Source organism: Apiospora aurea, assembly GCF_038362705.1.
Source record: "Apiospora aurea strain CBS 24483 chromosome Unknown utg000007l_segment0_segment0, whole genome shotgun sequence".
NCBI classification, from domain to species: Eukaryota; Fungi; Ascomycota; class Sordariomycetes; order Amphisphaeriales; family Apiosporaceae; genus Apiospora; species Apiospora aurea.
The window spans coordinates 3,426,715-3,452,369 of NW_027117394.1; the positions used below are offsets into that span (position 1 = coordinate 3,426,715).

Below are 25,655 nucleotides of genomic sequence, written 5' to 3' on the forward strand. Positions count from 1 at the left end.
TGCATCCTCGGCCTCTAGTGTTTAGTACCTAGTCAAATCTGGCTTCGATCCGTATTAGTGACGAACTAAAGGTCGACTTGAGACATGCGTGCATGCATGGAAGAGATTAGAATCTAGCAGTGCGGTGCTACAGGACCTAGCAGCCTATAGTAGGTACTTCAGTAAGTGGACAAGTAGGTAAACAGGACGTCGTGGAGTTATCGCCTGACGGGCAGTGGACGGGGAGAGGCTTGCCGTTGCACAGGTGGCCTGACGGCAGGTGTGCTGTGCCCCTGTCACCGATTGGCCGGGTGCGTCGCGAGTGATTGTTTTGTTTACTGATTGCTCGGTGTTTACCGATGTTTACTGATTACGATAGCTTCGGCTGATGGGACTCTGGTTTCTCAACATGCTGGTTTCGTCCAAATGCGCCCGTAGGCCAACATGGGCTTTTTGCATTTGCGCATGCTGCTCTGTCTGCTGAATAATGTGTTAAGAAAGTCAATTGTGGAGCGGGAGGAGGGGCATGTTCTGGGCCTTTCTGGCAGGCCTGGCCGCCTGGGCCTATTGCAAGCAGTACCTGTAAGTACAGGTAAGATCTACTAGGTTAGGTCCTGGACGGGTCCTAGCCCCCGACGCGCCCCCATTTACTGATCATATGACGCAGCTCCACGCAATTCCTTCACAAACCCATGGCCCGTCATCGAGATCTGACAAGGCGATGGCCAGTAGTACTGAGTTGCTTGCATGCTGCCTCCCAAGCCACCCAACCAAGGCCCCCCCCAAGCAGAAGCCCTTGAGTACCCCAGCCATGCTGGCTAGGCTGGATCTCACTCGCATGGTCTTGCACACTGGGGAAGCCCTTCGAGTCCAGTACAGTCCACAGCCAAGCCCAGCCCAGTCCAAGCCCCAAGCCCAAGGCCAATGGAAGATTCAAAATCCGGCACATCAGAAAGGTTTACCCATCTTGACTGCGTCGGTCCATCGGAGCCTGATCGCAAAAGCAAAACACCGAAGAAAAACACCTCGCTTGCTCCGACTATCCGGCCTAGTCGCAAGTCGCTGGTTACCCTCACAGCCACTGGGTGGCAAGGGCATCACATCTGACCCCCCCGGCGCTCCGTCGCTCTGCACCAACTGATCGTCGCTATGTCGAAGCCGGCCCCCGATTCCGATCAGGCCGAGCAATCCCGCGAGCACCAACGCGAACGAGAGGTACAGCGGTACTACCAAGGCTGGGTGTCCGCCCAAGGCTCATCCCTCAACGTCGCCCTCAATGTCGACAGTCTGGCCGCCGCCGACCTCCAGGGTATCGGCTACAAGCCCAAGGGCTCACAGGATAAGGCTTTGGCCGCCTTTGCCCAGCTTGCCGTTCTGCGCCTGAACGTGCGGCGGGCCATGGTGTCGCTGATTGACGGCAGCAACCAGATGATCCTGGCCGAGGCCACTCGCAGCCTTTTCGTCGAAGACAACGCCAACAACGACCTCTGGCTGGGGAGCACCATCTTGAAGCGCCAAGATGCTATCTGCGAAAATAGCTTGTCCAACACCTACACCGCCCACGAACCGGACGATCCAAACAGTACCTATACCGCTGCCGGCTTCGTTGTCCCTAACCTAAGTGAGGATGAGCGCTTCCAGGCCCGCCCATACGTGGTGTCCGAGCCTGGTATTCGCTTCTTCGCCGGCGTGCCCATCCTCTCGCGACACGGCCACAAAATCGGCACATATACTGTGTCGGACGAGAACGCACGCCATGGGTTGACAATGGAAGAGCTGCGGTTCATGCAAGGTGTAGCGCAGGCCGTCATGGGGCACCTGGAGTGGGCAGCAGATCGCGTCGACCGCTTCAAAGGTGAACGGATCGTTCGCGGACTCGCCACTTTCATCGAGGGCGCATCGTTACCACAGAACGAAAACGCATCCACCGTACAGGAAGGTCTTGCCAGCGATCACCCGCCACTTCGCCCGCCGCAGATGAGCATTGGACGGGCCAGGCGTCCACTATCGCGAAATAACTCTGGGACCGCCTCAACAAAGGAATATCAATCGACGCAATCAGGATACGATACCAACGTGTCGAGAAATTCCGATCCTCAATCACAAAAGCAGCATGCCGCCCAGAACGGCCACTCTCCGACCCTTACCAACCAGCTTAGACCCGATAGCATGTCGCGGATGTTTAACAGAGCTACTGAAATCTTACGCCAAGCGACCTTGGCAGACGGCGTTGTCTTGTTCGATGCGACGCCCATCCATCTCAACTCGCAGCTTACTGGTAGTACTCTACTGCCGGGTAGCATCGAGTCTTCTGACGAGGACGATAGCGCACAACACCAGACAACCTCAGAGTCCGAAACTCTCAGTATGGACACTGATGAAGGGGAAGTTTCCCCCTCGAGTAGACCGTGCAAGATCTTGGCCTACTCGCTCGCCAGTGAAGCGGCTCGGGCGGACATCGAGAGGGGGTCAGCCATCTCCCTTGCTACTCTTGAGAAATACTACAACCTCTTCCCGCAAGGGAAAAGTTTCTCATTCACCGACGAAGGGGCCGGCATCTCTTCAGAAGACGAAAGCGCCAGCGACCGTGAACGCCACGGACACCCGAGGACCCCTGATTCACATAAAAGCAGCAGGCGTTATAGGAAAGCGCGTATGGACCATAAGGAGTTCCTGACGAAGATACCTGGGGCGAAAGCTGTGGTATTTGTACCTCTATACGATCACTCCGAAGACCGGCTTGCCGGTGGTTGCTTCCTTTGGACTGCCATGTCCGGACGCATGATGAACCTGGACGAGGACATGTCCTATCTGCGTGCTTTCGGCAGCAGCATCATTAGCGAAATTGGCCGCATCAACACCCAGAAGAACGAGGCCGCGAAGACGACGTTCATTGCAAGTATGAGCCACGAATTACGCAGCCCCTTGCACGGCATACTCGGCGCTGCCGAGTTCCTTATCGACACCGCTACCGATTCTTACCAGTCAGGCCTCATAACTTCTATATCGACATGTGGTAAGACTTTGCTCGATACGTTGAACCACGTGCTGGATTACAGCAAGATCAACAAACTTGGCCGGGTACAGATGCGAAAGCATGCGAAGCAGAACAAGCAAATCAATTTGTCATCCGACTCATCTTTGGAGAGCCTAAACATGACAGCGGTGGTGGACCTTGCCATCCTGGTGGAGGAAGTGGTTGATGCAGTCACCGCCGGCCACACCTTCAAAAAGCTGCCTCATCCGGGTCGGCATCAAAACGGATACACTGCTATATCCAATTCAAAGGATGATTCGTTGTCTGGCACGGGCGGCCAGTCTGGCCAGGAGGGGGATGAGCCTGTTTCGGTCTTGCTGGACATCGACCCAAGAGCTTCGTGGTTGGTCCAGACCCAGCCAGGTGCCCTCCGCCGAATCATCATGAATCTTCTTGGAAATGCGTTGAAATATACAGCTTCTGGGTATGTGTTGGTGTCACTTCGGGGCCAAGGTAGCTCGGACGGCACAAAGACCGAAGCGGTAATCCGGGTGATGGATACAGGGAAAGGCATGTCGGAGGAATTTCAACGTGATCGCCTTTTCATTCCGTTCAGCCAAGAGGACTCCTTTCAGCCCGGTACAGGTCTGGGCCTCAGCATTGTCAAGCAGATTGTCGACTCGTTAGGTGGAAGCATCGAGCTGAAGTCGCAACCGCACAAGGGGACGGAAGTCGACGTGAGGATCAAATTCAGGCAGGCGCCGAAGGAAGCTGCTAGGAAAGCCGGTGCTACGGAAGTTCACGATGTCGCAGAGCAAACAAGAGAATTGAGGTTGGTACTTTTGGAAGAACAATGTCCTTCCCAGTCACACGCTGTCAACTTGCAGAGCAAGAAGCTGAACGACACATTGACCGACACTTGTATGAATTGGTTTGGAATGAATGTTATTCGAGAAAACGAAGCGGATCCAGAGCAAGCGGATGTGTACATGTACTGCGAACCGCCATCCATACAGTCATTGCAGACAAGATTCAAGGAAGACCAGCAGGTCTCGGGTCGAAACAGGGAAATACCGGTCATCATTGTTTGTTTGGACGCCCAGGAAGCTATCAAGATCGCACAGAACCAATGTAAGGCCTTGGCTGATCTGGGAAAGATTGTCGAGGTCATTCCTCAACCGTAAGTCCTTGCTAGCTTCACTTCGGGAGAAATTCAGACCAGCTTGGTGGATAACGAACTAACAGGTTCCAGATGCGGCCCAAAGAAGCTTGCCAGAGTGTTCCAGCATGTTCTTCGACGATCGGAAGAGATGGCAAACGCAAAACCACTCACGAATGGGAACATCACATCGTGTCTCGAAGGCGGCGAACAGATACCACTGATTGAAGAAAACGCAGAAATTTTGAAGCAGGACGGTCAAGTTGAAAGGGGCGGTGATGCGAATGGTTCCGATTACGCAACTGGGGAGGACAGGGAGAATCTTCTCAAGCAACTCTCACCACGCCCTCTCAACCCCGCGACGCCACTATTAGAATTGCTGAACGGCAAAGACGAAGACCCCTCGGGCTCAGCGAACGGCGAAAACACAGCAGGCAGTGGTAACCTCCACGTCTTGCTGGTGGACGACAACAAGATCAACCTCCAGCTGCTGGTCATGTTCATGCGCAAGTGTGGCTTTACGTACGAAGAAGCCATGAACGGGCAAGAGGCCCTGGATAAGTTCAAAGACGCGTGCCTGCCGGGCCCCCGTACCACATCGTCGGACGGGGCCAGTCAGCACTTTGATTTCGTCCTGATGGACATCAGCATGCCCGTCATGAACGGCATCGAGGCGACGCGCCGCATCCGCGACTTTGAGCGCGAGAACAATCTCCCGAGCACCAACGTCATTGCGCTGACGGGCCTGGCCAGCCGCGACGCCCAGCGCGACGCCAAGTCGGCCGGCATCGACATCTTTCTGCCAAAGCCCGTGCGGTTTGCTGAGTTGAAGAAGCTGCTGACGGCCAAGTGAGGGGCGATCTTGATCGGCAGCCGCTCCGGGTATGTATAAGTACTCCAGCAACAAACCGTCTAACGTCTTACGATGACTCGGGGAACTCGGGCGTCGCCTGTTCCATCACACCTCCCAATTGTTTCCTAGCGCTCAGGGCGTCGATCCTTCAGATCGGTATTAGACCTACTTTTCTCGCCTGGGTTTGGGGAAGAGAAGACTTGATTACGGGGTATAAGGGCGTTTATATATGGAAAAGCGGATGGTTTGAAGGGTTCTATGATACCTACTTACTTCAGCCACGTAGGTACTTGGTGTCGGAATAGGGAATGAAGCGGACTTTTTTACACGCTTTGACTGTTAGTGGCGGCGGAGACGACGCGACGTAGCTCGAGGAGACGACGACGACTGCATCCAAATTCGGGCAGTATCTTCGATGCATGCTGATGCGGGCTCGCTCCCTGGTGGGCGGCCGGGAGTTCAATGAATACCCTTTTTGTGGCAAAGAACCACGGGCGATGAAAACGCCGCAATCAATACCCATCCAATACCAGGCAACAATTACTCAGAATAAGATAAAGATCATACTTAATAAAAAGCTTGAAAATGCCTTCTTGTAAGGTGGCCATTAATACGGATGTCAAGGCACAAATGATTGAGTTGAGCGCCATCTTGGCCGAGTACTTCAAGCACACCACGATCTGATTCCCTTCGCGAGACGATGACTTGATGAAACACGCTTCCAAGGTTAGATTACATTCTATGATCGCTTGCTTCCGCGTCGTTACAATTGATGAGGCTCGAAAGCGAGGTCATCCTCTGCCATCGAGTCCGGACAAGGGGAAAAAGAGCATGCTGGCGACGATTTCGACGCATGCGTAGTCTTTTTGCCAGCGCGCAGAGATCAATGACGACGCAAGAGCGACGACAACCCCGCTGAAAGGAGAGGGGCGCGTCATTCGCCACCCGCCTGGTTGGTTGCCCGATGCGACGCTGGGTCATCCTCCTCCACCTCCACGCTGCGCTCGCCAAGAAGAAAGATGGAAATGGCATGTGTCGCGCACCATCCGGGTTCTGTTTTCCTGGTCCCACATATGGAGATGATGTCTATCTATCCAAGTGGCGGCGGTAACAGGGGGTAGCGATGACGAACAAGGCGGGCAGCAGACTTGCGGGCGACGCCACGAGCGCCTTGTTAGTCGACCTCCGGGGCCTCAGAAAGGGCGGCAAGAGTCGCTCCGTGTAACACCGTTCCATGCCGATCCCGGAGCGGAGAAGGCAGTGTGCTGGTCTTCCAGCAGTGCGAGGCGTGGCATGAGTCACGGGGTGACGGGCTGGACGGGATGCAGTTCTTGCACTGGAGTTGCTGAATACCCCCCGCACGGCCGACCGCATCATGACGGGGAAAGAAACCCTCTGTGTCACGATCTTCCTGCATCGCTAGTAGAAGTCGCTGTACCGCTCGTTTCCGACTGCGGATCTGTTCCTAGCTCCTCCTTGTCGTTGTCGAACCTCGTCTCGGAAATGCCGAGTCCCGCTGCTTCTGTCGCGCGTCCGCCCGGACCGGTCCAGATTTCGGTACTGCTTTCGTAGGCGAAACGGGCTGCTGCGGCGGTGTCGGTGGTTCCGGTGCCTGCTGTCTTGAGAATCGATCGGGTTGGGGCTGTGGAGGACACCGCTGGTGCTGGTGCTGGTGCCGCTGTTGTCGTCGTGGCATTGATGACGGCCCGTCGGTCGTCACCCTTGCTATTGCTGCTATTGCTGCTATTGCTGCTATTGTTGTTGTTGTTGTTGTGGCCGACGGACGAAGTCCCAGCGCCGCCACCGCCGCCACCGCCACCTCCACCACCTCTTTCAGCGCTGTTATTCCCGTCGGCGCCGCCGCTGCCGCCACCCATGAGAGGAGATGTTGGAGTTTGGGGGATGATGAACGGCCGCCCCGGGTGCGGGCCTTGGCCCATGTTGGCACGGATCCAGCCCGTGTAGAAGGAAGGCGCGTGACGCGGCTGCGGACCGAGTCGGACTTGGAGCGGGACGAGTGCGCGATGTCGAGGGAGTCGGTGCGGGTTACCCAGAAGAGGACGACGGCGTTGAAGAGGACTGGGATGGGTTCACAAGGTTAGCCAAGGTAGTTGGGGGATTTGGGTCGGTATATTGGGGTGGGCAGTAATGGTTCGGGCCCGTCGAGCGAGGTTCATGCATGACCAGCATGGGAAGACTGAATGGGCATGACGAAAAGCAACTTCGGCCGAAGATGCGAAGGAGCCGTGTCGTTGGCTTACCGTCAATCTTGCAACAGAGGAGGCACAGCCAGGCCGGCTCACCGTCGAGCAACATCAGCGCCAGGAGGTATCTGTGATATTGTCTGTAGATTAATCCATTGATCTTCTCCGTCAGAAAGGGACGACGCTTATAAGCGAGACGGCAAAAGGGGGGCACCAGAGTTTACGCGATGCTGCTGCCCAGCGTCAAGATGCATCCCACGAAGGACTTCTTGGCGACCCGAAGCAGTCTCTCGTTTCGCGACCTCGTGTTGCTAGAGGCTACAGTAGGCGCGGCGCGTTCGGGTCTTTTGGTCGTATATCCTGTCGTCACATCAGCTGCTGGTCCAGTCGTATGTGATCGAAGCTCACGGTAAGATGCAACCCCTACTGGCTGCCCCCCCCTTCACTGACCCCCTAAAATAGATGTAAAAATCAACAACAACAGCAATAGATAGGTCAATTGAGCAACACACACTGCATTTTAAGGTCTGTTTCGGCTCGTGCGCACTATAATAGAGTTACCCTCACCACCAGCTCGATTTGCATCAATTTCCACCACTTCACCGGCGCCCCTTTTCGGCCTTTTCCTTGGCCGACCTTCCCGAACATCCCTTTGAACCTCCCTGATGTTTAATATGTAAACAAAGCTTTCATTGGGGTCCTCGTCGACCTTTCTCTTCTTTTAAACTCTTGTTTTCTCTAGATCTGCCTCTAGACCGGCTTTTTCCTGCTCCAACCGGCCGATCCGGGCCGTCAAATCATCAACACTCTTGCCGAGCTTCGTCCACAGCTGCCTCCTAGTAACATCAAAGTGTGTTACCTCCTTACCAAGCACCGCCATCGCCAAATCTTTGACCTGCCGGCTAGTCCTAGGTGTCACCACCTGCCCTAGCCCCTTTTAAGCAGGCCGGCGTGCATCCTCGGCCTTATTGGCGTCGTCGATGGCTCGAAGTATAGCAGCCCTTCTAAGCCTGTTATTTATCGGCTTATCTATGTTGATCGGCCAGAGCCCTGATGTTAATTAATCACTAATGATGGTGCTGGGGGCAAAGGCAACCTTTCGAGCTCTGTCCCAGGCGCGAAAGAAGTTTCCCTTCCTAACGTAGCTGTTATTGGTGATAGCGCACGCCAAATCGAGCTCCCTTCGGAACCTTTTTTTCAGCACCCCAAAACAACTAATATCTAGAGGCTGGAAAATGTGGCTACTATGTAGTGGCAGATAAAGGAGCTAGACCTTGGCCTCCAAGGCCGCTAATATAAAGTCCTCGTTAATGTGACTACCGTGGCCGTTTAAGATTAGCAACCTTTATTACTCGGGGTTATTAAGCTGGGTAAGGGGGATAAATATTTTTTTAGTTACTTTAAGGTAATAGGGTTAGAAGTTTATCCTTTGGGGGAAGCCTTAAAGGCCTAGCCTTTATAGGGGCAGTTAACCTTATCGTTATCCTAAAGGAACCACTGCTGCTGTACCGATTAGCCCTTAAAAATAACTAAAAGAGGTAAAAACTTTCCGAGAGCACTAATACACTTTAAAACAGTTACCTATTCGCGGTTGGCGGCGTTATTGCGTATTAACGATTTATAGGCGGCAGGTTCGATTACTATAATACCCTCCCTTATCGTTATCGCAGTTCCTATTTCATCGGCGTTAAATTTAAATCGAGGGGGTATACTGCTGATAATAATAGTGTTAAACCGATTAAAGAACCCTCGTATAGCCCCGTCTGATATGTATGCGAAACGCCGGAAATTTATCGCTTTAGCACGTATAGTCTTAAAGGCCGGATAACGTCTTAAAAAACGGTGCACCTATCGTTTGCCGATAAGGTGATCGACCCCTTTTGCAAGGAGGATGCGCTGAGCGTATATACGAAACAGCCGGTGCGTTAGTGCGTAGCCTAGGCTAGCCTAGAAAAGGGCCCATTTAACCAAAAAGGTCTCTTCGGCAGGGGTGAACAACTGTAGAGCCTTATACTTCTCTTTTTACTAAGGTTCTCCTTAATTCGGTTGCGAAGGGTGCCCCTGTTGACGTTGTGGTCTTTGGCCGCACGGTTGATGCTTCCGCCGGCCAGCACGGCCTGGACCGCCTGCGCAATGCGAGCTTCTTTGGTTATGTTGGTGGTGGTGAAAAGAGGAAAAAAAGAGGAAGAGATTAATCTACTTCAATTAGGAGACGAGTGAGATTTGACCCCTTTATATACTATTGTTGTTGCTCAGGGGCTCTAGAATCATCTGAAATCAGGAGGGGTCAATCAGAGGGGGGGCAGCCAGTAGGGGTTGCATCTTATATGGGAAACGTGAAAACCGCGGTCATAGGCCTGGCAGAGAGTTAGCGACAAACGAAGCTTATTACAGTGTATAACATAACCGGCACGGACTGATTGATTGTATATCGCCGTGCCCACATACGTACGTTGCAAACCACGTCGATGGCGACGGGGCCGATCATGGCGCTCTGTTGAATCCCGATGATGCAGAGGCCGTTCTCCAGGCGGCTGAATCGAAATATGATGAGGATTATCCAGCAAGCGAATAGGGCGCCTGTAGAAAGAAAAAGAAATTATGTATCAGTACCAAACAGATGTTATATATGCATATTACCGTTTCGACTCAGGGGACACTTACCAGTTAGGATGGCGAAATGTATGAGATACGGCTTCGATTTATAGCGAGGGACGCCACTGCCCCAAACGGTGTACTATTGAGGCGTCAGCATGTGAGCCGAACACAGGAAGACAGGTAAATTGAAGTGACTTACGGCACGATCGCACAGAAAGAGGTAGACTAGCTGGCCAACCCAAGACGCAACGCTGTCAGTAGCGAAGATAGCACATGATGACCCCTTTTTTTGCCTATCGAGGTAGGGGGATGTAGGGCAAAGAGGTATGCTAACAGCCTGGAGTGACATGTGGTAAGTATGTGCATGAGCTTAAGTCACACCAGACATATGTACATACCTTGCTAGAGAGATATGCCAAGAGACATGGTAGTGTCGCGGCTTCGCCGAGCGAATGGTACTCGTCGAGGGAGAAGCTGAAGTGTAAGACGGCGGACGGCATGACAAATAGATAGGAGTCGAAGTAGATGGCCGGGAGTACTTGAAGGAAAGTGAAAATTGCCCGTTAGCAATCACATACAGGATTGATTTCTTTTTCTTTTCTTCTTTTTTTTCCCCCCTTCTGAGCCACCTCTCCTTATCCTTTGAGGTGTGTGCTTCCTGATGCTGGGTGGCAGACTTACGCCACGTAGTCCACGCAAGACTCCGCCAGCTTTTCACCTGGGCGAAGCGGAACACGGTTTTGTCAGATTTGTTCTGCGTATATGAGAATTGGCGGTCCGAGAGGCAAAGGGGAGAGGGAGGACGGACAGAAGAACGAGGCACAGGCGCTGCTGGTCAGCACGGAGACGACGATGGCGCTCACTTTCGCGTACTGCGGCTCCGGTTCGAAGTAGATCCCGTAGGCGGGGCGGCGGCTGGTGAGGGGGAGTGGCAGGTCGGAAGGGTCCATTGTCGAATGTGACACTACGGCGGTGCGTATTTCTGCGTCCAGCCGGGGAACCTTGTTTTTCTCCTGGTACGGCGGATGCTCAGTTTACCAACGGGATGCAGAGATGAATGGAGGATTATAATTATGGTGTTGCTTGCATGGGTATGTTAGTATCTAGAAATGAAATAATGTTATGAACGTAAGATGTTTTCCACGACTCCACATTGACTCCGTGATTTCTTCCCGGGGGGCTTTCTTATCCCCCTTCTCTGGTGCAGTATCCGATGTCCTCCAGCAGTTCAGGAGGTTAAGATGAACTTAACATAGCCATGAGGTCGAGGAGGACGAAAATGCCCATAGAGAGTGATCGTTTTGTCATGGTGCTGCATGAAGACTATACGTTCTGAGGATGGCTTCAACTTTAATGAGAGTTCTCATACGTCATCCGGGGGCAGTTTCATCCCGCCGCGGGACTCTCTGAGCCTTTCTGCTCTCGGGGTAGTCGCATCCCGAATCGGGGGTTTAACTCCTCACCACGATCTCACCGCAAGAGGAAGGAGTCGAAAGACAAGCTGAACATTAGATGACGCCTTTGGGGAAATAGCTGGGAATAGTCACATTCCCCGAGATACGGATCACGCCCGGGACCGCTACGCCTCGCTGTCTCCGGCTTCGGCTCCTCCGAGGATGCTGTTCTACAGATCAGTCGCTTGGAAACGACCACCGGTACCATAATACCTGCCTATGTTTCATCGCCTTCGGCACGCAACTCCGTCTGATTCGTGGAGTTCTTGGCGCTGAAATGTCGGTTGTGAAAGTCAATATGCCCGAATCTCTGTCCATGGAGAAAGATGCGCAAATCAGTCCATTGCACCGTGGCTAATGACACGGAGAATCAACAAACATTCAAAATCCGGCCCTGAGTTAGGTCAAGCTTGTTCAAGTGATATGAAGATACCTACCGTAAACGGGGAGTTCGCCACCACATTCGCATGCTGCGGACGCAGTACTACGACTAGTCGATCTCGGTCGGATTAGATAGAGTTGGTGCCTGAGTTCTTTTGAGTTCACTATTCAAGTTTTGGCTCGAACTTGGTGTGTTACGAGTCCTTCGTTGGGACAGCGGTATTGAACCAAAGTGTAAACCTGCCCATATGCAGCTACGAGAACTGCCTCGTCGTCGTCCAAGATGGTTCCTGCAGGCCAAAGCAAGCTCGCGTGGGGCTCGGCATGATGTCGTGATTCGTGGAGCTGTAGCTGAGCGTTAGTGCTGTGGCAAGTGTGTTACGAACCGGAGGCAGCCACACACACACACACACACACACACACCAGCCTTGTAATAGCCAGCACACTTTGTGGGCAGCTATTTTTGTTTTAGCTCCTGTCAATCAGGGGGACCCCCAGATCGCCCTGCGCGGGCTGACTGTAGGCCAACCCGCAAAAGAGGGCATCTTCGTAACGGTGCTGACGGCACTGCTGACTTGACACGAATACTGCATGGAGGAGGTTACGACGATGCTGCGACTAAGTGCCTGCTACTACAGTAAGATCTGTTGGTAGTTTGGAGCTGCGCTCTCCGAAGCGTGTTCACATGGCCGGGCCGGGTTATTGTTTTGCCCATTTCCACCCGACACGAGAATCTCAATCACCACCACGAAGGCCGACCGCTGAACTCTAAGCGACGGCAGATGGCGAGAAACATTACGATCCCACATATGTGTTGCAGTACGGACGAGCCGCCGTTCAGCCGTTGCCATGTATGTCCCATGTAGCAGTAATACCATGTCTTGCGGAGACCTCATATTACAGATAGTAGTATGTAGCGTTCGGCGAAATAACGTCTTGGTACAAGAATGGGGACCGACTGGCAAGGGGCGCGTGGGCGCTGAAGGAGGTTTGGGCGGCGGCGTGCACAAGTGCGTGGTTTTGGTTGGTGGCTGCGTGGCGGGAAGGAACAGCAGCCGCAGCTGGAAGGCAAAAGGAAGCAAACGCCTCCCTTTCATTCGTTCTTCTGCTCTCTCTCTTCTGCTCTCTCTCTCTCTCTCTCTCTCTCTCCCCGTTTGAAGTAGTACGGGGCCTGCCGCTTGGCCGCCAGTCCACTACGGCAAGTCATCAATGCATTGGCGACGAGCGAACCTGATCGTCGAGTTGTCAACTACCGGCTGGCGAATGGCAGTTTCTGATTGCAGAGTGCTTGGTCGGCAGCGACGTCATTTGCGACGGCTTATCGGCAACGTGTTGATGGGGGACTGACTTGATGTACTGGCCGCCCAGTTTTCCTGGAGATTGAGTGACACCCTACTGAAAAGGCTCCGAATCATACTTACCCAATCAGGAGTAGCTTGGTCGCCGGCCTGCGCTCCTCAAAAAAACAAAAAACAAAACAAATTCGCGCTCTCCCAGCCCTCTCGAAATATTTCCCTCCCCCAAGGGGCTAATACCAGCAGTCGCGAGTTTTCCGCAATGTGACTTGAAATCTTGAGCTTACTCTATCGTGCCTCCTAAGAACTTTATGAAGACTACGTACGGCAACCAAACAGTCAGGGGGTGGTTGGATAATTCAAGTTCAGAGAGTGCCTTGGTGTCGTGAGAAGAAGCGCCCGGCACTAGCAGCACAGGCGACAGGGGCAATGCTGCTTTTCAGAGGGGCCACAAGGGCCACTGGTCAGCGCTGGTACTGCCACTGGCTAGCACTGGGGGGCTCTGGTGGGCACATGGCTTGTGCTGCGCCTGCTTCGAAATCTTGAAACGGCAACGGGCTAATCCTGCTAATCAAGGGTCAATCGCAGTACTTGGTACGACCAGTGCTGCAGCCAGAGGCACGAGAAGGCACGAGGAGGGGACCCCCCATGTCTCCTTTCATCACTGTGAAACCCGCCGCCCCGAATTATTCTGCCACAGCAACACACACCTGCAATCAAGCAACCCAAGTCAACACCCGCTACAGCACCTACTTGGCCGGCCTTTTCACGAGCCCTTCTCCATTCGCTTCGACTCGAACTTGACCTCGTTCCTTTGTTCTGCACTTGTTTGGTCGGCGCCCCTCCCTGAATGAGATTCGACACGACCCCAAGACGTTTGACACAACCGATTTACTTTGTGCACGGCACTTGCATTGCTTTCTTGGCAAGCTACAAAGCTGCCCAGTAGCGACCTACCAAGTCGTAACCCAACAGACACACCCCACAACGACAACGACGAGAACGACGGCGCGACGTTCAGAGTTCGGCGCATCGTCTCCCGCAGTCAACTCTGTCGGTGTCAGGAATCAGGATACTGCTGCTGAATAGCATTGGACTGGACTGGACTGGACTGGACTGCACTGCACTGCACTCTCTGCAGGGTCCAAGGGTCGGCAGAAACGCGACACAAGAAGTCGGAATTCCCATTCCAATCTGAAGGTTGCGCATGAACCATAGCCACTTGCGATCACCAACCAAACTCTCCTCCGCATTGGCACATTCCAGTCGCCCCGACGCCTACCAATATTGACCCCCAGCGTGAACCTTTGATCTTTGGGCGACTCGTCCACCCGCTGTACCCTCGACCCGTCACCCGCTTCCGGCTGTCTCACTGGACGCTGCTACATTGACGGCCATTCATTCCGCCTCCACTACTCCGTCCATTTTGTCCCAAACATTAGGGGTGGCAGGGATATAATTCGGAACCATGTCGTATAATCGCCTAGGTATGTCGGCTGTTTCATCGTCAATACCCTCTCGACTCCCCTTCTCCTATGCCTATGCCTGCGTCTTCCTTAGGTATCTTGCCCTCCCTATCTGCCACTGCCTCAGCTACTCGGCCATCCCTATTGCCACCTTGTATGTAAAGTATGCGCCGAGGTCAGGGAGCCTGAGCAAGCATTCGTCGCATCTACATACCATTGACACTGGGCTTGGACCGTTGCTTGCACCCTCCTCCCGCCATCCCTTCGTTACCTTCTTTTGCCTTCGGGTCTTCCGAGTAGTAAACCTACTACTTTCTCTTCATCTTACCCCGTTCATTGTCTATACTTTCTCTCAGGGGCTGTGCCTTGTGATCTTCACGCGCAACCCCAACCGGACCGGTTGATCAAAGAGAGTTGCGCGCGTCAAGTGGTGCAGGTTACCCAAACGTTATTCCAAGGCCGCGAAACATCTGAACATAACACAATAGCTCTGCCGGTTCCAGACAATTCTCTAATACTCTTCTCTGCTAGCAGACGACGGATACTACGATCCTACCATGGATAACAGAATGCACCGGACGCCCTCACCAGGGCATCCGCTCCAGCATGGCTATCAACTCGATGATGTGCCCTACGGCCAGCCTCCGCCACCTTCACACTCGGCCCTCGACCTTCCCCCGGCTGGTGGTCCAGGCAGATACACACCCAGCGACCGTTTACCCCTGAACTCGGCGCATTCGGTGGACAACCTCTCGCAGATCCAGTATGGCGGAGGTTATGGCGGCGAGTACGCGGTCAACCCGCAGGCGCATCACGACGGATACTACAACCAACCCTACGAGCCTTCACCGGGCGGGACGCCTTATGATGAGCCCCAGGGATACGAACTCAATGACCAGCGACCTATGTTGCAGCAGAATGATTCGTACGCTCATGGTGGAATCCCGGAGCCCTACAAGGACGAGCCCCAACAAGGTGGTGGTGGTGGTGGCAATCTGAAGCGCTGGAAGACGGTCAAGCAGGTCTTGCTGTACCGCGGAAACTTGGTTCTGGATTGCCCTATCCCTCCGAGGTTGCTGAACCAGCTGCCTCACGGTGAGCGTGATGAATTCACCCACATGCGATACACCGCGGCCACCTGCGATCCCAATGATTTCTACAACGAAAACTTCACCCTGCGCCAGAAGCTATTCAGCAAGCCACGTCACACTGAGTTGTTCGTCGTTATTACCATGTACAACGAGGACGATATCTTGTTTGCCCGCACCATGATTGGTGTTCTGAAGAACATCGAGTACATGTGCAGCCGCAAGGAAAGCAAGACGTGGGGCCCCGACGCCTGGAAGAAGATTGTGGTCTGCGTTGTCAGCGATGGACGTGGTAAGATCAACCCCCGAACCCGAGCGCTGCTCGCCGGTATGGGTGTCTACCAGGACGGTATCGCCAAACAGCAGGTCAACGGAAAGGATGTCACGTCGCATATCTACGAGTATACCACGCAGGTTGGCATGACCATCAAGAATGATGTCGTGCAACTCATCCCCAAGAAGCAACCAGTTCAGCTCTTGTTCTGCTTGAAGGAGAAGAACCAGAAGAAGATCAACTCTCACCGATGGTTCTTCCAGGCTTTTGGCCGTGTTCTAGACCCCAACATTTGTGTTCTGCTCGACGCAGGTACCAAGCCCGGAGGCACTTCGATCTACCACTTGTGGAAAGCCTTCGATCTTGAGCCGATGTGCGCTGGCGCTTGTGGTGAGATCAAAGCCATGTTGGGCACTGGTGGCAGACATCTTATCAACCCCTTGGTTGCAACGCAAAACTTCGAATACAAGATGAGTAACATCCTCGACAAGCCTCTGGAGTCGGCCTTTGGTTTCATTTCTGTGCTGCCCGGTGCCTTCTCGGCCTACCGATATGTGGCTCTGCAGAATGACAAGAACGGCCAGGGTCCTTTGGAGAAATACTTCAAGGGCGAGACGCTCGAGGGTTCCGATGCCGGTGTCTTCGAATCCAACATGTACTTGGCCGAGGATCGTATTCTTTGTTTCGAGCTTGTCACGAAGCGAAACTGCCATTGGATCCTTCAGTACGTCAAGTCTGCGACGGGAGAAACCGATGTACCGGATACTGTGACGGAACTCATTCTCCAGCGTCGTCGTTGGCTTAACGGTTCCTTCTTCGCCGCCATCTACGCCATTGCCCACTTCTACCAGTTCTTCCGCTCCGACCACTCTTTGCTTCGCAAGCTCATGTTCTTCTTGGAGTTCATCTTCCAGACCATCAACATGATCTTCGCCTGGTTCGCTATTGGCAACTTCTTCCTCGTCTTCAAAATTCTTACTACGAGCTTGGGCGACAAAGACTTGCTCTCCACCACGGGCACCATCCTTGGCGTTGTATTCACGTGGTTCTATGGTGTATCGCTGATATCCTGTTTCGTCCTTTCCCTCGGTAATCGTCCTTCTGGTTCTGGCAAGCTCTATGGTGCCATGGTCATCTTCTGGGCCATCATTATGGCGTAAGTTTTCCACCACGCGTAGTCTGGCGGACTCTCACTGACATCAATCTTTTTAGATACCTCATGTTCGCCGCTATCTTCATTGCTGTCAAGGCCATCCAAGCCCAGGTCAAGGACGGCTTCGACCCTAGCGATCTGATCAAGAACAAGGTCTTTGCGTCTCTGATCATCTCGACAATGGCCACTTACGGATTGTGGCTTGTGGCCTCGCTCCTCATGTTCGATCCTTGGCATATGATCACCTCGATGTTCCAGTACATCCTCTTGTCGCCTGCCTACGTCAATGTCATGAACGTCTATGCCTTCTGCAACACGCACGATATATCGTGGGGTACGAAGGGTGACGACGGAGCCGAAAAGCTGCCGACAGTCGATACCAAGGATGGCAAGGGTAAGACCGATCTGCCTGACGAGGGTGACCTGAACGCGTCGTACGAGCGTGAATTGGCCGTCTTCAACAAGAAATTTGTTCCTGTCAAGAAGCCACCCACGGACCACGACCGCGCCGAGAAGCAGATGGACTACTACCGCTGGATTCGAACGCTAGTCGTCCTGGTCTGGATGATCTCGAACTTCGGACTGTGTGCGCTGGTGCTGAGTACGGCTGGTCTCGAGAGACTGAGCCCCGAAGCGGCAGCCAACAGCGAGGACCAGCGTGCGACGTTGTACATGACCATCATCTTGTGGAGTGTGGCCTTCCTCAGTGCTTTCAAGTTCATTGGCGCACTGTGGTTCTTGGTGGTGCGCATGTTCCGAGGCGTCTAGACGGGCTCGGTTGGACTTTTTCTGTTCCTGTGCGACACTTCCCTTCTTGGCCGGGCAGTTTCCATCCATTTGGGTGGCATGGTACCCCTCTTAATTGCATTTGTCGTTTTTCTTTTCTTTTGCATCCCGGATAACGATCGTCTCCGTGGCTGTCATTGCAGTTATGATGTCATCTTTCATGGGCTGTTCCGGTGTTCTGGGTATACTGCGTGTCTTCTACACAAGAGGGATCTATGTAGCTGCTCGACGAGATGGGAGCGATGTGTTGAGGATGGAATGGACCTATGTAGGTGCGGAAGAAGGTGGCGAGCGAGCGCATCCGTGATGCTCCGTGCTGCCCATCCTCAGGCGGCATATGCCAGGGCCAGGTCGCCAAGAGCCGCCTACAGCAGGTGTTTTCGTTGTTGTTGCAGCTGAGGTTGGAGATGATGATCTCCTTATGATTCATATACCCAGTATTCATTCATGTTGTTACTTTTTCATGAAGAACGATTTCAGATATTGTAGATGCAGGACAATAAGTGTTATGACGGCGTAAATATGCTTGTTGACCGATTACATCATCCTTTGCTACCGACCCAGGTACATTCATTGCTCATGCATGTGAAGTCGTGTTGTGTTGCCTCTGATTGTGCGCGGTGACGCAGAGACACGGATGTTGCCCATTTCCAAGGCCACAGACAGAGACTCGGCACGGCCATCGTATGTCGCTCGCTCGGTGTTTGCGCCTCAAGTCGCCTGGAAGTCTTGGCGATTGCCTGTTAAGCATCCAACCTTTTACCGTTTGTTGAATTCCCCAGGTTGCTTGATTTACCCCAACCTGCTTCCATGCTTTCGAAAGGTGAGGGGTCAACATGCGGCCTCCCCCAGATTGGGCAAACTCAGAATGCCTCAGTTACATGTTACATTTCGGCGCCTCCCGGGTTCCTCGCTTACTGCTGATTTTGGAGGGGGAGGTGCGTCTCGAACAGCCCATGCCGGGGAAGCACCATTGCACCAGCACGGCAGCAACGCTTTTGCAACCGCCCGTGCATGCATGCATGCCAACAAATGACAAAGAGAAGCCTCGTCTTCGCTTCGGCCCTACACTCCCCGCGCGTGTTCGTCCACCGGAGCACGCGGAGTTCCTTCGTATGGCTTCGGCGGGATGCGCGCGCCATCTCTCCTGACGCAATGTCGAGTCGGGGTCAGTCGACACCACATTTTCCTTTTCTTTTCGGAAAAGTTAGGATCGGCCGATTTCTGTGAAACCTCGTTTGAGATGGGGGAAAACGGCTGTTTCATTGCCCTACTTCGTGCAATTGCAGCAGGGATACTTTCGGATATCCCAAGTGTCCGAGATTCGAATAAGTAGTGATGGGATTCTTGCTGGATCCCGTACCTTTACACTTCATCATACGCATATACTTGGACAAGGATCTCCTCTCAACCTACCATCACAAACCACCACGTCAACCACCTACCTCCTGTTCATCCATCCATCCATCCATATATCTTCATCCATCCTATCCCACCCATCCAGCTGAAGTCACAGGCAGAACCAATCAATCTATCCATCTATCCATCATGACGGCCCCACCCCTCACCACGGTGTCCCAGAACATCTACGACAGCGACCCGGCCTTCTACGCCAAGTACGCCGAGCTGCGCGAGAACCGCCCGGAGACGCAGCAGGCCGGCGTCCCGGACATGGCGACGCTGCACGAGCTGCTCCCCAGCCTGCAGGGCAAGCGCGTCCTCGACCTCGGCTGCGGCGACGGCTGGTTCTGCCGCTGGGCCAGCGCCCGCGGCGCCGCCGTGTGTCGGGGCGTCGACGCCTCGGCCGCGCAGCTGGGGCGCGCGAGGGAGCTGACGGAGCTGCATCGGGCGTACCTGCAGGAGAGCCGCGGGAGCGAGGGCGCCGACTTGGCCGATGGCGCCGAGGGCGCCGAGGTGGACTATGTGCGCGCGGATATGAATGTGAGGGGGCGCTCAAGGAGGCGGCCTTGTCCCCGTCGTCGTCGGAAGAGGGGGAGGGGAAGAAGCACCAGAAGTTCCAGGTCGCGTTCTGTTCCCTGTCGCTGCACTACATCGCCGACTTCCAGTCGCTGCTCGACGAGGTCCACGAGTGCCTGACGCCCGGCGCCTTCCTCTTCTTCTCGATCGAGCACCCGATGGCGACGGCGCCGCAGGTCAAGGTGCCGAAGCTCTTGAAGAGCCCCGACCAGGACGAAAAGCCCGTGTGGCCGCTGCGCGACTACATGGCCGAGGGGGAGCGGGCCAAGACGTGGCTGGGCGCCGACGTGCGCAAGCAGCACCGGACCGTGGCGAGCTACCTCAACGCCCTGACCGCGGCGGGGTTCGATGTGGTCAAGGTCTGGGAGTGGGGCGTCAAGGACGGCGGCGAGGGCGGTGTGGAGGAGATGCGGAGGGAGCGGAACTATGGGGTGACGGAGAGTGTGTTTCCTTACTTTATGGGGTTCAAGGTCTGGAAGAGATGAGGTGAAAGAGTGGCATGAATTTGGGACAGTTCGATCGATCAGGAACTGTGGTACGCTGCTCTGGTCGGGTTCGGTTCAACACCGACACGTCAACCCTTCCCTCATTTCCCCTCTTGGTGTATCCCACGATTCGGCGTTTGCGACTTGTCTGATGTAAGGTATAAGGTATATTGGAGGCATGTTGGGAGGCTCAAGGGCGATGGCCAGGGGCTGTGAGCAGACCTTAGCTGTGGAAGACCAATCTTACTCACTATCGGTGTTTGCAAGAGCAGAGGCTATAGTATAGTAACCTGATACCTTGAAAGTTCATACAGTCCCCTGATCACAATAAAGCTGCCCTGCTTAGGAGATCATAATACGTCGTCGCACATACTGTTCTGGAGTAGCCAGTTTTGTCTGGGATGTTCCAAGGGGGACCAAGTCTCAGACCAGGCCAGCATCAACAATGCGTACGTCTCGGGCATGGAGGAGGCCCTGCACCTGGAGGGCAGCGAGCTCACCTACGCCTCCAACGTCTTCACGGCCGGGTACGTCATCTCGCAACTCCCGACCGTGATCCTCGTCTCCAAGCTCCGGCCCTCGAGGTCCTCTGGGCCATCTTCACCTTCACCTCGGCGGCCGTCAAGACCGTGCCGCAGCTCTACGCCAGTAAGTCCCATTATCCAGTTCCCCTAATATCATTATTTTGTTCGTGTCACGAGCAAATACCCTTGGAGCTGATCTTGGTTCTGATGTGATTAGTGCGTTTCCTCGTCGGACTATGCGAGGGAGCCTTCTTCCCCTGCATCATCTACCCGATCGCAAGCTGGTACGAGAAGGACGAGCGGGCGAAGCGGGTGACGCTGTTCTACTCCACCGCCTCCCTCTCGCACATGTTCTCCGGCTACCTGCAGGCCGGCGTGTACCAAAACCTTGATGGCGCGCTGGGCCGCGCGGGCTGGCAGTGGCTGTTCATCGTCTGCGGTGTCATCAGCCTGCCCGTCGGCGTCATCGGCTACTTCTTCACCCCGGACTTCCCCGACACTACGCGCACCTTCTACCTGACCAAGGACGAGGCGGCTTATGCTAGTCGGCGGCTGGTTGAGGACGGGCACAAGCCGCTTGGTGTGGCGGCTTGGGGCCGCAAGAAGCTGTTTCGGATCGTGCTATCATGGCAGTTTTGGTACGTTGAGCCGAAGAGGCACATCTTTAGTTTAAATGCAGTCACTGACAGGGAGCAACAGGGTTCTATCTTTGGGAATACTTCTTTGTGCAAACTAGTGTAAGCCATCATTCGAGCACAAAATTCTCTCATGATACAGTTTCTTTGACATCCATGTCTTCCAACACCCCAACGGCCAACCTTTCATGGCCCTCTGGCTCACGTCCGAAGGCGAGAGCATCGAACGCGTCAACGTGCTGCCCAGGGGCCAATCAGCCATCGGCTTCGTGACCCAAGTCGCCGCCGGCATGCTCTCCGACTCGCCGCTGCTTCAAGGCCGGCGGCTCGAAGCCCTGATCGCTCTCCAAGCGGGCTCCGTCCTCGCGTGCACCATCCTCGCCGTCTGGGACTTCCCCAGTGAAGGACTCAAGTACTTCGCCATGTACGTCGCGCATATGTCGTCGGGCGTGTCCGGGATCTACTACTCGTGGCTCCCGGACCTCATGCCCGACGACCACGAGATGCGCGGGTTCCGGACGGCGTTCTCCAACGTGTTCTCGTACGCGAATAATATCTGGTGGACCAACCAGCTCTGGAAGACGGCGTACGCGCCGCGGTTCCACGCAGCGTTCGTGGCGACGGCGGTCATGGGGGTGGTGCTTGTGCTGACGGCGTTCTTGATGCACTTCTTGCAGGGTCGGGATATGCTAAGATTCGGGCGGATAAGGAGGTGAAGGGAGGGGAGGGGAGGGGGCGAACACAAGGGTGCCGAATGGGGCGGAGGCCTTAGACCCAAACACTCATGCTATCGCTTGAGTCTCAAGAGGGGTGCAAGAGTTTCAGGATATCCAACACGTTTTGTATTCACCAACACACTTCGCTGGAGTATCGCCACTTGCTGCAATGCATACTATAGATGGCCTGCCGTATAATGTCACACAGAGAAGGGCATGGTGATCTGACCGCCACTGACGCCTTCGCATCGGACAGCTTGAAAGACGGTCCCGTCATGTCGTTTCTGGCTATCCGAACCTATATCGTATCAATGCCGAAGTTAGCGGCTATGTTGTTGTATATAACGGGCCTCAGGGGGAGTACTATCAGTGAGATCGAACGAGAGGGGGAGGCGAACTCTCCAATATGTAACTGCCCCGGAGCTGGCCGGGCTGCCTGCGGCTCCACTAACCTACGTCGGCTATGAGGGATCTCGGCGGGGTAAGCTTCTAACGGGAAAGGGGCCAGGCAGCCAAGACCGTTGAGATGGCCGAGCGGGGCTATATACAACGAGATTTGTTCGCCAAGGCATCCTGATTTGGAGATCTATCCTACATTGTAATCAAGACCCGCAACATGAGGGGTATCCGGCGATAGGGACACCCGACGAAGAGACATAACGCAGTATGGCGCCGCTGAAGATGGCCTCGGGTTTGGCCCATTTACTCACCTACCCAAGAGATTGTCTATCTTATATAAAGCAGCACACGACAGGAACCCCATGGCCTGCCTGTTCGGACGCAAGGTTAACACCCAACTTCATCATGCGGTCTTTGCAACTGGTCAACACGCTTACGGCAGGCTCACTGCTTGCGCCGACTGCCTGGTCTGCGGCCGTAGCAGTCGAGTCAAACTCGCCTTCATGTAGCGACACGCCGGCTTATCTTGAGGGGTTCCCTCACCCGAACCCAACAAAGTCGTACTGGCAGGATCCGCCGCACCGCATCGCCAATCTCCGCTCCACGCCAGACCTTCCTACCGAGCAAGTGTTTGACTATGTCATCATCGGCTCCGGCGTGTCCGGCGCCGCCACCGCCTTCAAACTGCTGAGCCGCGACCCCGACCTGTCCGTCCTCATGCTCGAGGCCCGCTCCGCGGCGTCCGGCGCATCGGGACGCAATGGAGGACACTGCAGGACGGGCGACTATCAATTGGTCAAGGAGTGGGTCGACCTATACGGCGAGGACGAGGCCCTGAAGGTCGGAAAGCTGGAGCAGGACTGTGTCAATGACATGCGCGAGTTTGTCAGCAAGTACAACGTCTCCAGCGGGTGGCGGAACGTCGAGACTGCGGATCTCTACTACACCAAGGAACAGTTTAAGAAGGCGGCTGAGGTAATCGAGTTCCAGCGCGAGCTGGCGCAGCGCCGACCGGACGATGTACCCCAAGGCAACCCTAGGACCGTCTACAGTGGACAAGACGCGAGGGATTACTGGCAGTGGCCCGAGATCATGGGTGCCGTCACTTACACCGGTCACACGCAAAACCCCTATCTGACCGTGTGCGCGATGCTGGAGCTCGGCCTCGAGAAGGGTCTCAACCTGCAAACGCACACAATGGCATTACAGCTCACCCAAGTCTCTGGCCCGCCCGACGCCTCGACCGAATGGGAAGTCAAGACCGACCGCGGCACCGTCAAAGGCACCAAAGTCGTCCTCGCCACCAACGGCTTCACCCCCGCCCTGCACCCGGGTCTCGCCTCCACGCACTTCCTCACCCCCGTCCGCAACCAGGCCGCCGCCGTGCGGCCCGGCGCCGACACCGCGCAGAACCCCGTCTTCAAGCGCAGCAGCACCTACTCCGACCAGCCCATGGGCGGGCCCGGCGACTACGTGACGGTGCGGCAGCCCGGCGACGCGGGGGCCGGCACCGTCATCTACGGCGGCGGGCAGGGCCTCTCGCCCACGCGCGAGCAGAACCTGACCGACGACTCCGTCGTCAACGCGGACATCGCGGCGTACCTGCGCGGCATCGGTCGGCTAACGTACGGGCACGCGAACTGGGGCGACGCGAACGCCGCGGAGTCCGCCGCCGCCGCGCAGCACGACTGGACGGGCATCGTGTGCCACACGCCCGACGGGCTGCCCGTCGTGGGCGCGGTGCCGGGCGAGGCGGGGCTGTGGGCGTCGGTGTGCATGAACGGGCACGGGATGGCGTGGGCGTTTCGGAGCGCGGAGGCGCTGGTGGAGATGATGACGACGGGGGAGGCGCCGGGGTGGTTCCCGGAGCCGTTCCGGGCGGGGCGGGCTTGGGAGGCGAAGCGTTGAGATGATGATGCGATGAAGGAAGAGGGGGGGGCTGGGGAGAATCACGCGGTGGAAATACATCGATTCGATCATTTATGGTATCATAACCCAGATTGGAATTACATAAGTACTCACGAGAATTACCAACGCCCTCTGCGTCGTGTTCTATGAGTGCCATTGCTGGCACTTACAACCTACCTCTCCACACTGTTTGGTCTTGATCTCTGTCGTCCATTCCAGCCGACTCAGATCCGCCACCGCCTTCTCCATCGTATACGCCGCCTCTTCCTCCTCATGCTCCTTCGTCATGTCCCGGTCCAGGTCCCCAAAGTAGTCGACCCACTCCGCCTCCATGTCCAAGTCCTTCCGCGTCAGGTTCAGCAGCGCGTTGGCCCGCTGCCTCGAGATGAGGCCGTGGGTCAGGCAGTTGTCGACGTGCCAGAGCATCCAGGCATTGACGATGGCGTCGTCAGGCTCTGCGCAGAGGCAGTCGCCGTCCGTGCTGTGCTTGAGGTCTCGGGATGTGGGCAGCAGGACGTCATTGACGACGATGCGGCAGGAGGGGCTGTCCTCGAGCGTCACCTCGAAGGTCTTGGCGGCGCGGAGGGTGTGCATGGGGGTAGGCTGTGTGCAGACGGGAGGAGAAGCCATGGCTTTCGTTGATATGATACGGACGGACGGAAAATGAAGAGAGCAGAATAATACTATACTTACCTGGTAAATGATGTAGAGTTGGGAGAGAGGGTTTGTCGAGATTAACTATGCATGCATTCATGGCATTTATGGGATTGGTTAACGTAGTGTATCAAGGCCAATTCCGAATACAAGGGGCATTGTGTGTTGATAAAGACATATGGAAGAGCCAGCCACCGAGCCCCTTTTCTCTTGTCCTGGGCCACCGGCAACACGGGACACATAAAGGCATGGTATGATGTCATGCCCGAGCCATTCCTTAACAGACTCATTGTTTAAAAAGTGGCAATGACATGCGTTCTTGGTCAAACTTCTGATCCCCATGCTGTGACGTGTATTTTGGCTTGATCTTTGCGGTATAGGCTGCTATGATATCGCCCATATGACCCAAACGCAGGAAACGGAAGTTTATTTCGACGAAATGTCCAATGAACAGAACAAAGCCTTTGTTCGAGGTACATCAACCGAACTGTTGAGTTGTCTCTCGCACTATATATACATAATATATATCCTCCTAGGATGACAGCGCCGTTTCGACATCGACCTTGCTATTTCAAGCATCGCATTCACCGACTCTCAATCCCCTTAACTAACCTAAGGTGTTTCCAACTGGAACCACCACATACCGTCACCATGTCTGGAAATAACAACAACAACAACAACCCGCCCCCG

General features: G+C 54.8%; 8 protein-coding genes across 8 annotated transcripts; 6 read left to right on the plus strand and 2 right to left on the minus strand.

Annotated features, from left to right (window-relative positions):
• Window positions 1–1,128: 1,128 nt before the first annotated feature.
• PG986_011340 (uncharacterized protein) lies at window positions 1,129–4,968 on the plus strand (the record flags this gene model as incomplete). The annotated part of the gene is made up of 2 exons (XM_066847562.1): window positions 1,129–4,136; window positions 4,209–4,968. The coding sequence occupies 2 exons, from the start codon at window positions 1,129–1,131 to the stop codon at window positions 4,966–4,968; spliced, it is 3,768 nt and encodes a 1,255-aa protein (XP_066697053.1).
• A 1,400-nt stretch (window positions 4,969–6,368) lies between these two features.
• PG986_011341 (uncharacterized protein) lies at window positions 6,369–6,908 on the minus strand (the record flags this gene model as incomplete). Its single annotated transcript, XM_066847563.1, has 1 exon — window positions 6,369–6,908. One exon carries the CDS (start codon window positions 6,906–6,908, stop codon window positions 6,369–6,371), a length of 540 nt encoding a protein of 179 aa, XP_066697054.1.
• Window positions 6,909–9,728: 2,820 nt separating this feature from the next.
• PG986_011342 (uncharacterized protein) lies at window positions 9,729–10,720 on the minus strand (the record flags this gene model as incomplete). The annotated part of the gene is made up of 3 exons (XM_066847564.1): window positions 9,729–9,752; window positions 10,169–10,308; window positions 10,579–10,720. The coding sequence occupies 3 exons, from the start codon at window positions 10,718–10,720 to the stop codon at window positions 9,729–9,731; spliced, it is 306 nt and encodes a 101-aa protein (XP_066697055.1).
• A 4,203-nt stretch (window positions 10,721–14,923) lies between these two features.
• Window positions 14,924–17,649, plus strand: PG986_011343 (chitin synthase I; the record flags this gene model as incomplete). Its single annotated transcript, XM_066847565.1, has 2 exons — window positions 14,924–16,884; window positions 16,941–17,649. 2 exons carry the CDS (start codon window positions 14,924–14,926, stop codon window positions 17,647–17,649), a joined length of 2,670 nt encoding a protein of 889 aa, XP_066697056.1.
• A 1,566-nt stretch (window positions 17,650–19,215) lies between these two features.
• Window positions 19,216–20,129, plus strand: PG986_011344 (methyltransferase domain protein; the record flags this gene model as incomplete). Its single annotated transcript, XM_066847566.1, has 2 exons — window positions 19,216–19,608; window positions 19,734–20,129. 2 exons carry the CDS (start codon window positions 19,216–19,218, stop codon window positions 20,127–20,129), a joined length of 789 nt encoding a protein of 262 aa, XP_066697057.1.
• Window positions 20,130–20,591: 462 nt separating this feature from the next.
• PG986_011345 (uncharacterized protein) lies at window positions 20,592–22,004 on the plus strand (the record flags this gene model as incomplete). The annotated part of the gene is made up of 4 exons (XM_066847567.1): window positions 20,592–20,681; window positions 20,714–20,777; window positions 20,871–21,291; window positions 21,431–22,004. 4 exons carry the CDS (start codon window positions 20,592–20,594, stop codon window positions 22,002–22,004), a joined length of 1,149 nt encoding a protein of 382 aa, XP_066697058.1.
• Window positions 22,005–22,808: 804 nt separating this feature from the next.
• PG986_011346 (uncharacterized protein) lies at window positions 22,809–24,311 on the plus strand (the record flags this gene model as incomplete). Its single annotated transcript, XM_066847568.1, has 1 exon — window positions 22,809–24,311. One exon carries the CDS (start codon window positions 22,809–22,811, stop codon window positions 24,309–24,311), a length of 1,503 nt encoding a protein of 500 aa, XP_066697059.1.
• Window positions 24,312–24,642: 331 nt separating this feature from the next.
• Window positions 24,643–24,978, plus strand: PG986_011347 (uncharacterized protein; the record flags this gene model as incomplete). The annotated part of the gene is made up of 1 exon (XM_066847569.1): window positions 24,643–24,978. One exon carries the CDS (start codon window positions 24,643–24,645, stop codon window positions 24,976–24,978), a length of 336 nt encoding a protein of 111 aa, XP_066697060.1.
• Window positions 24,979–25,655: the final 677 nt, after the last annotated feature.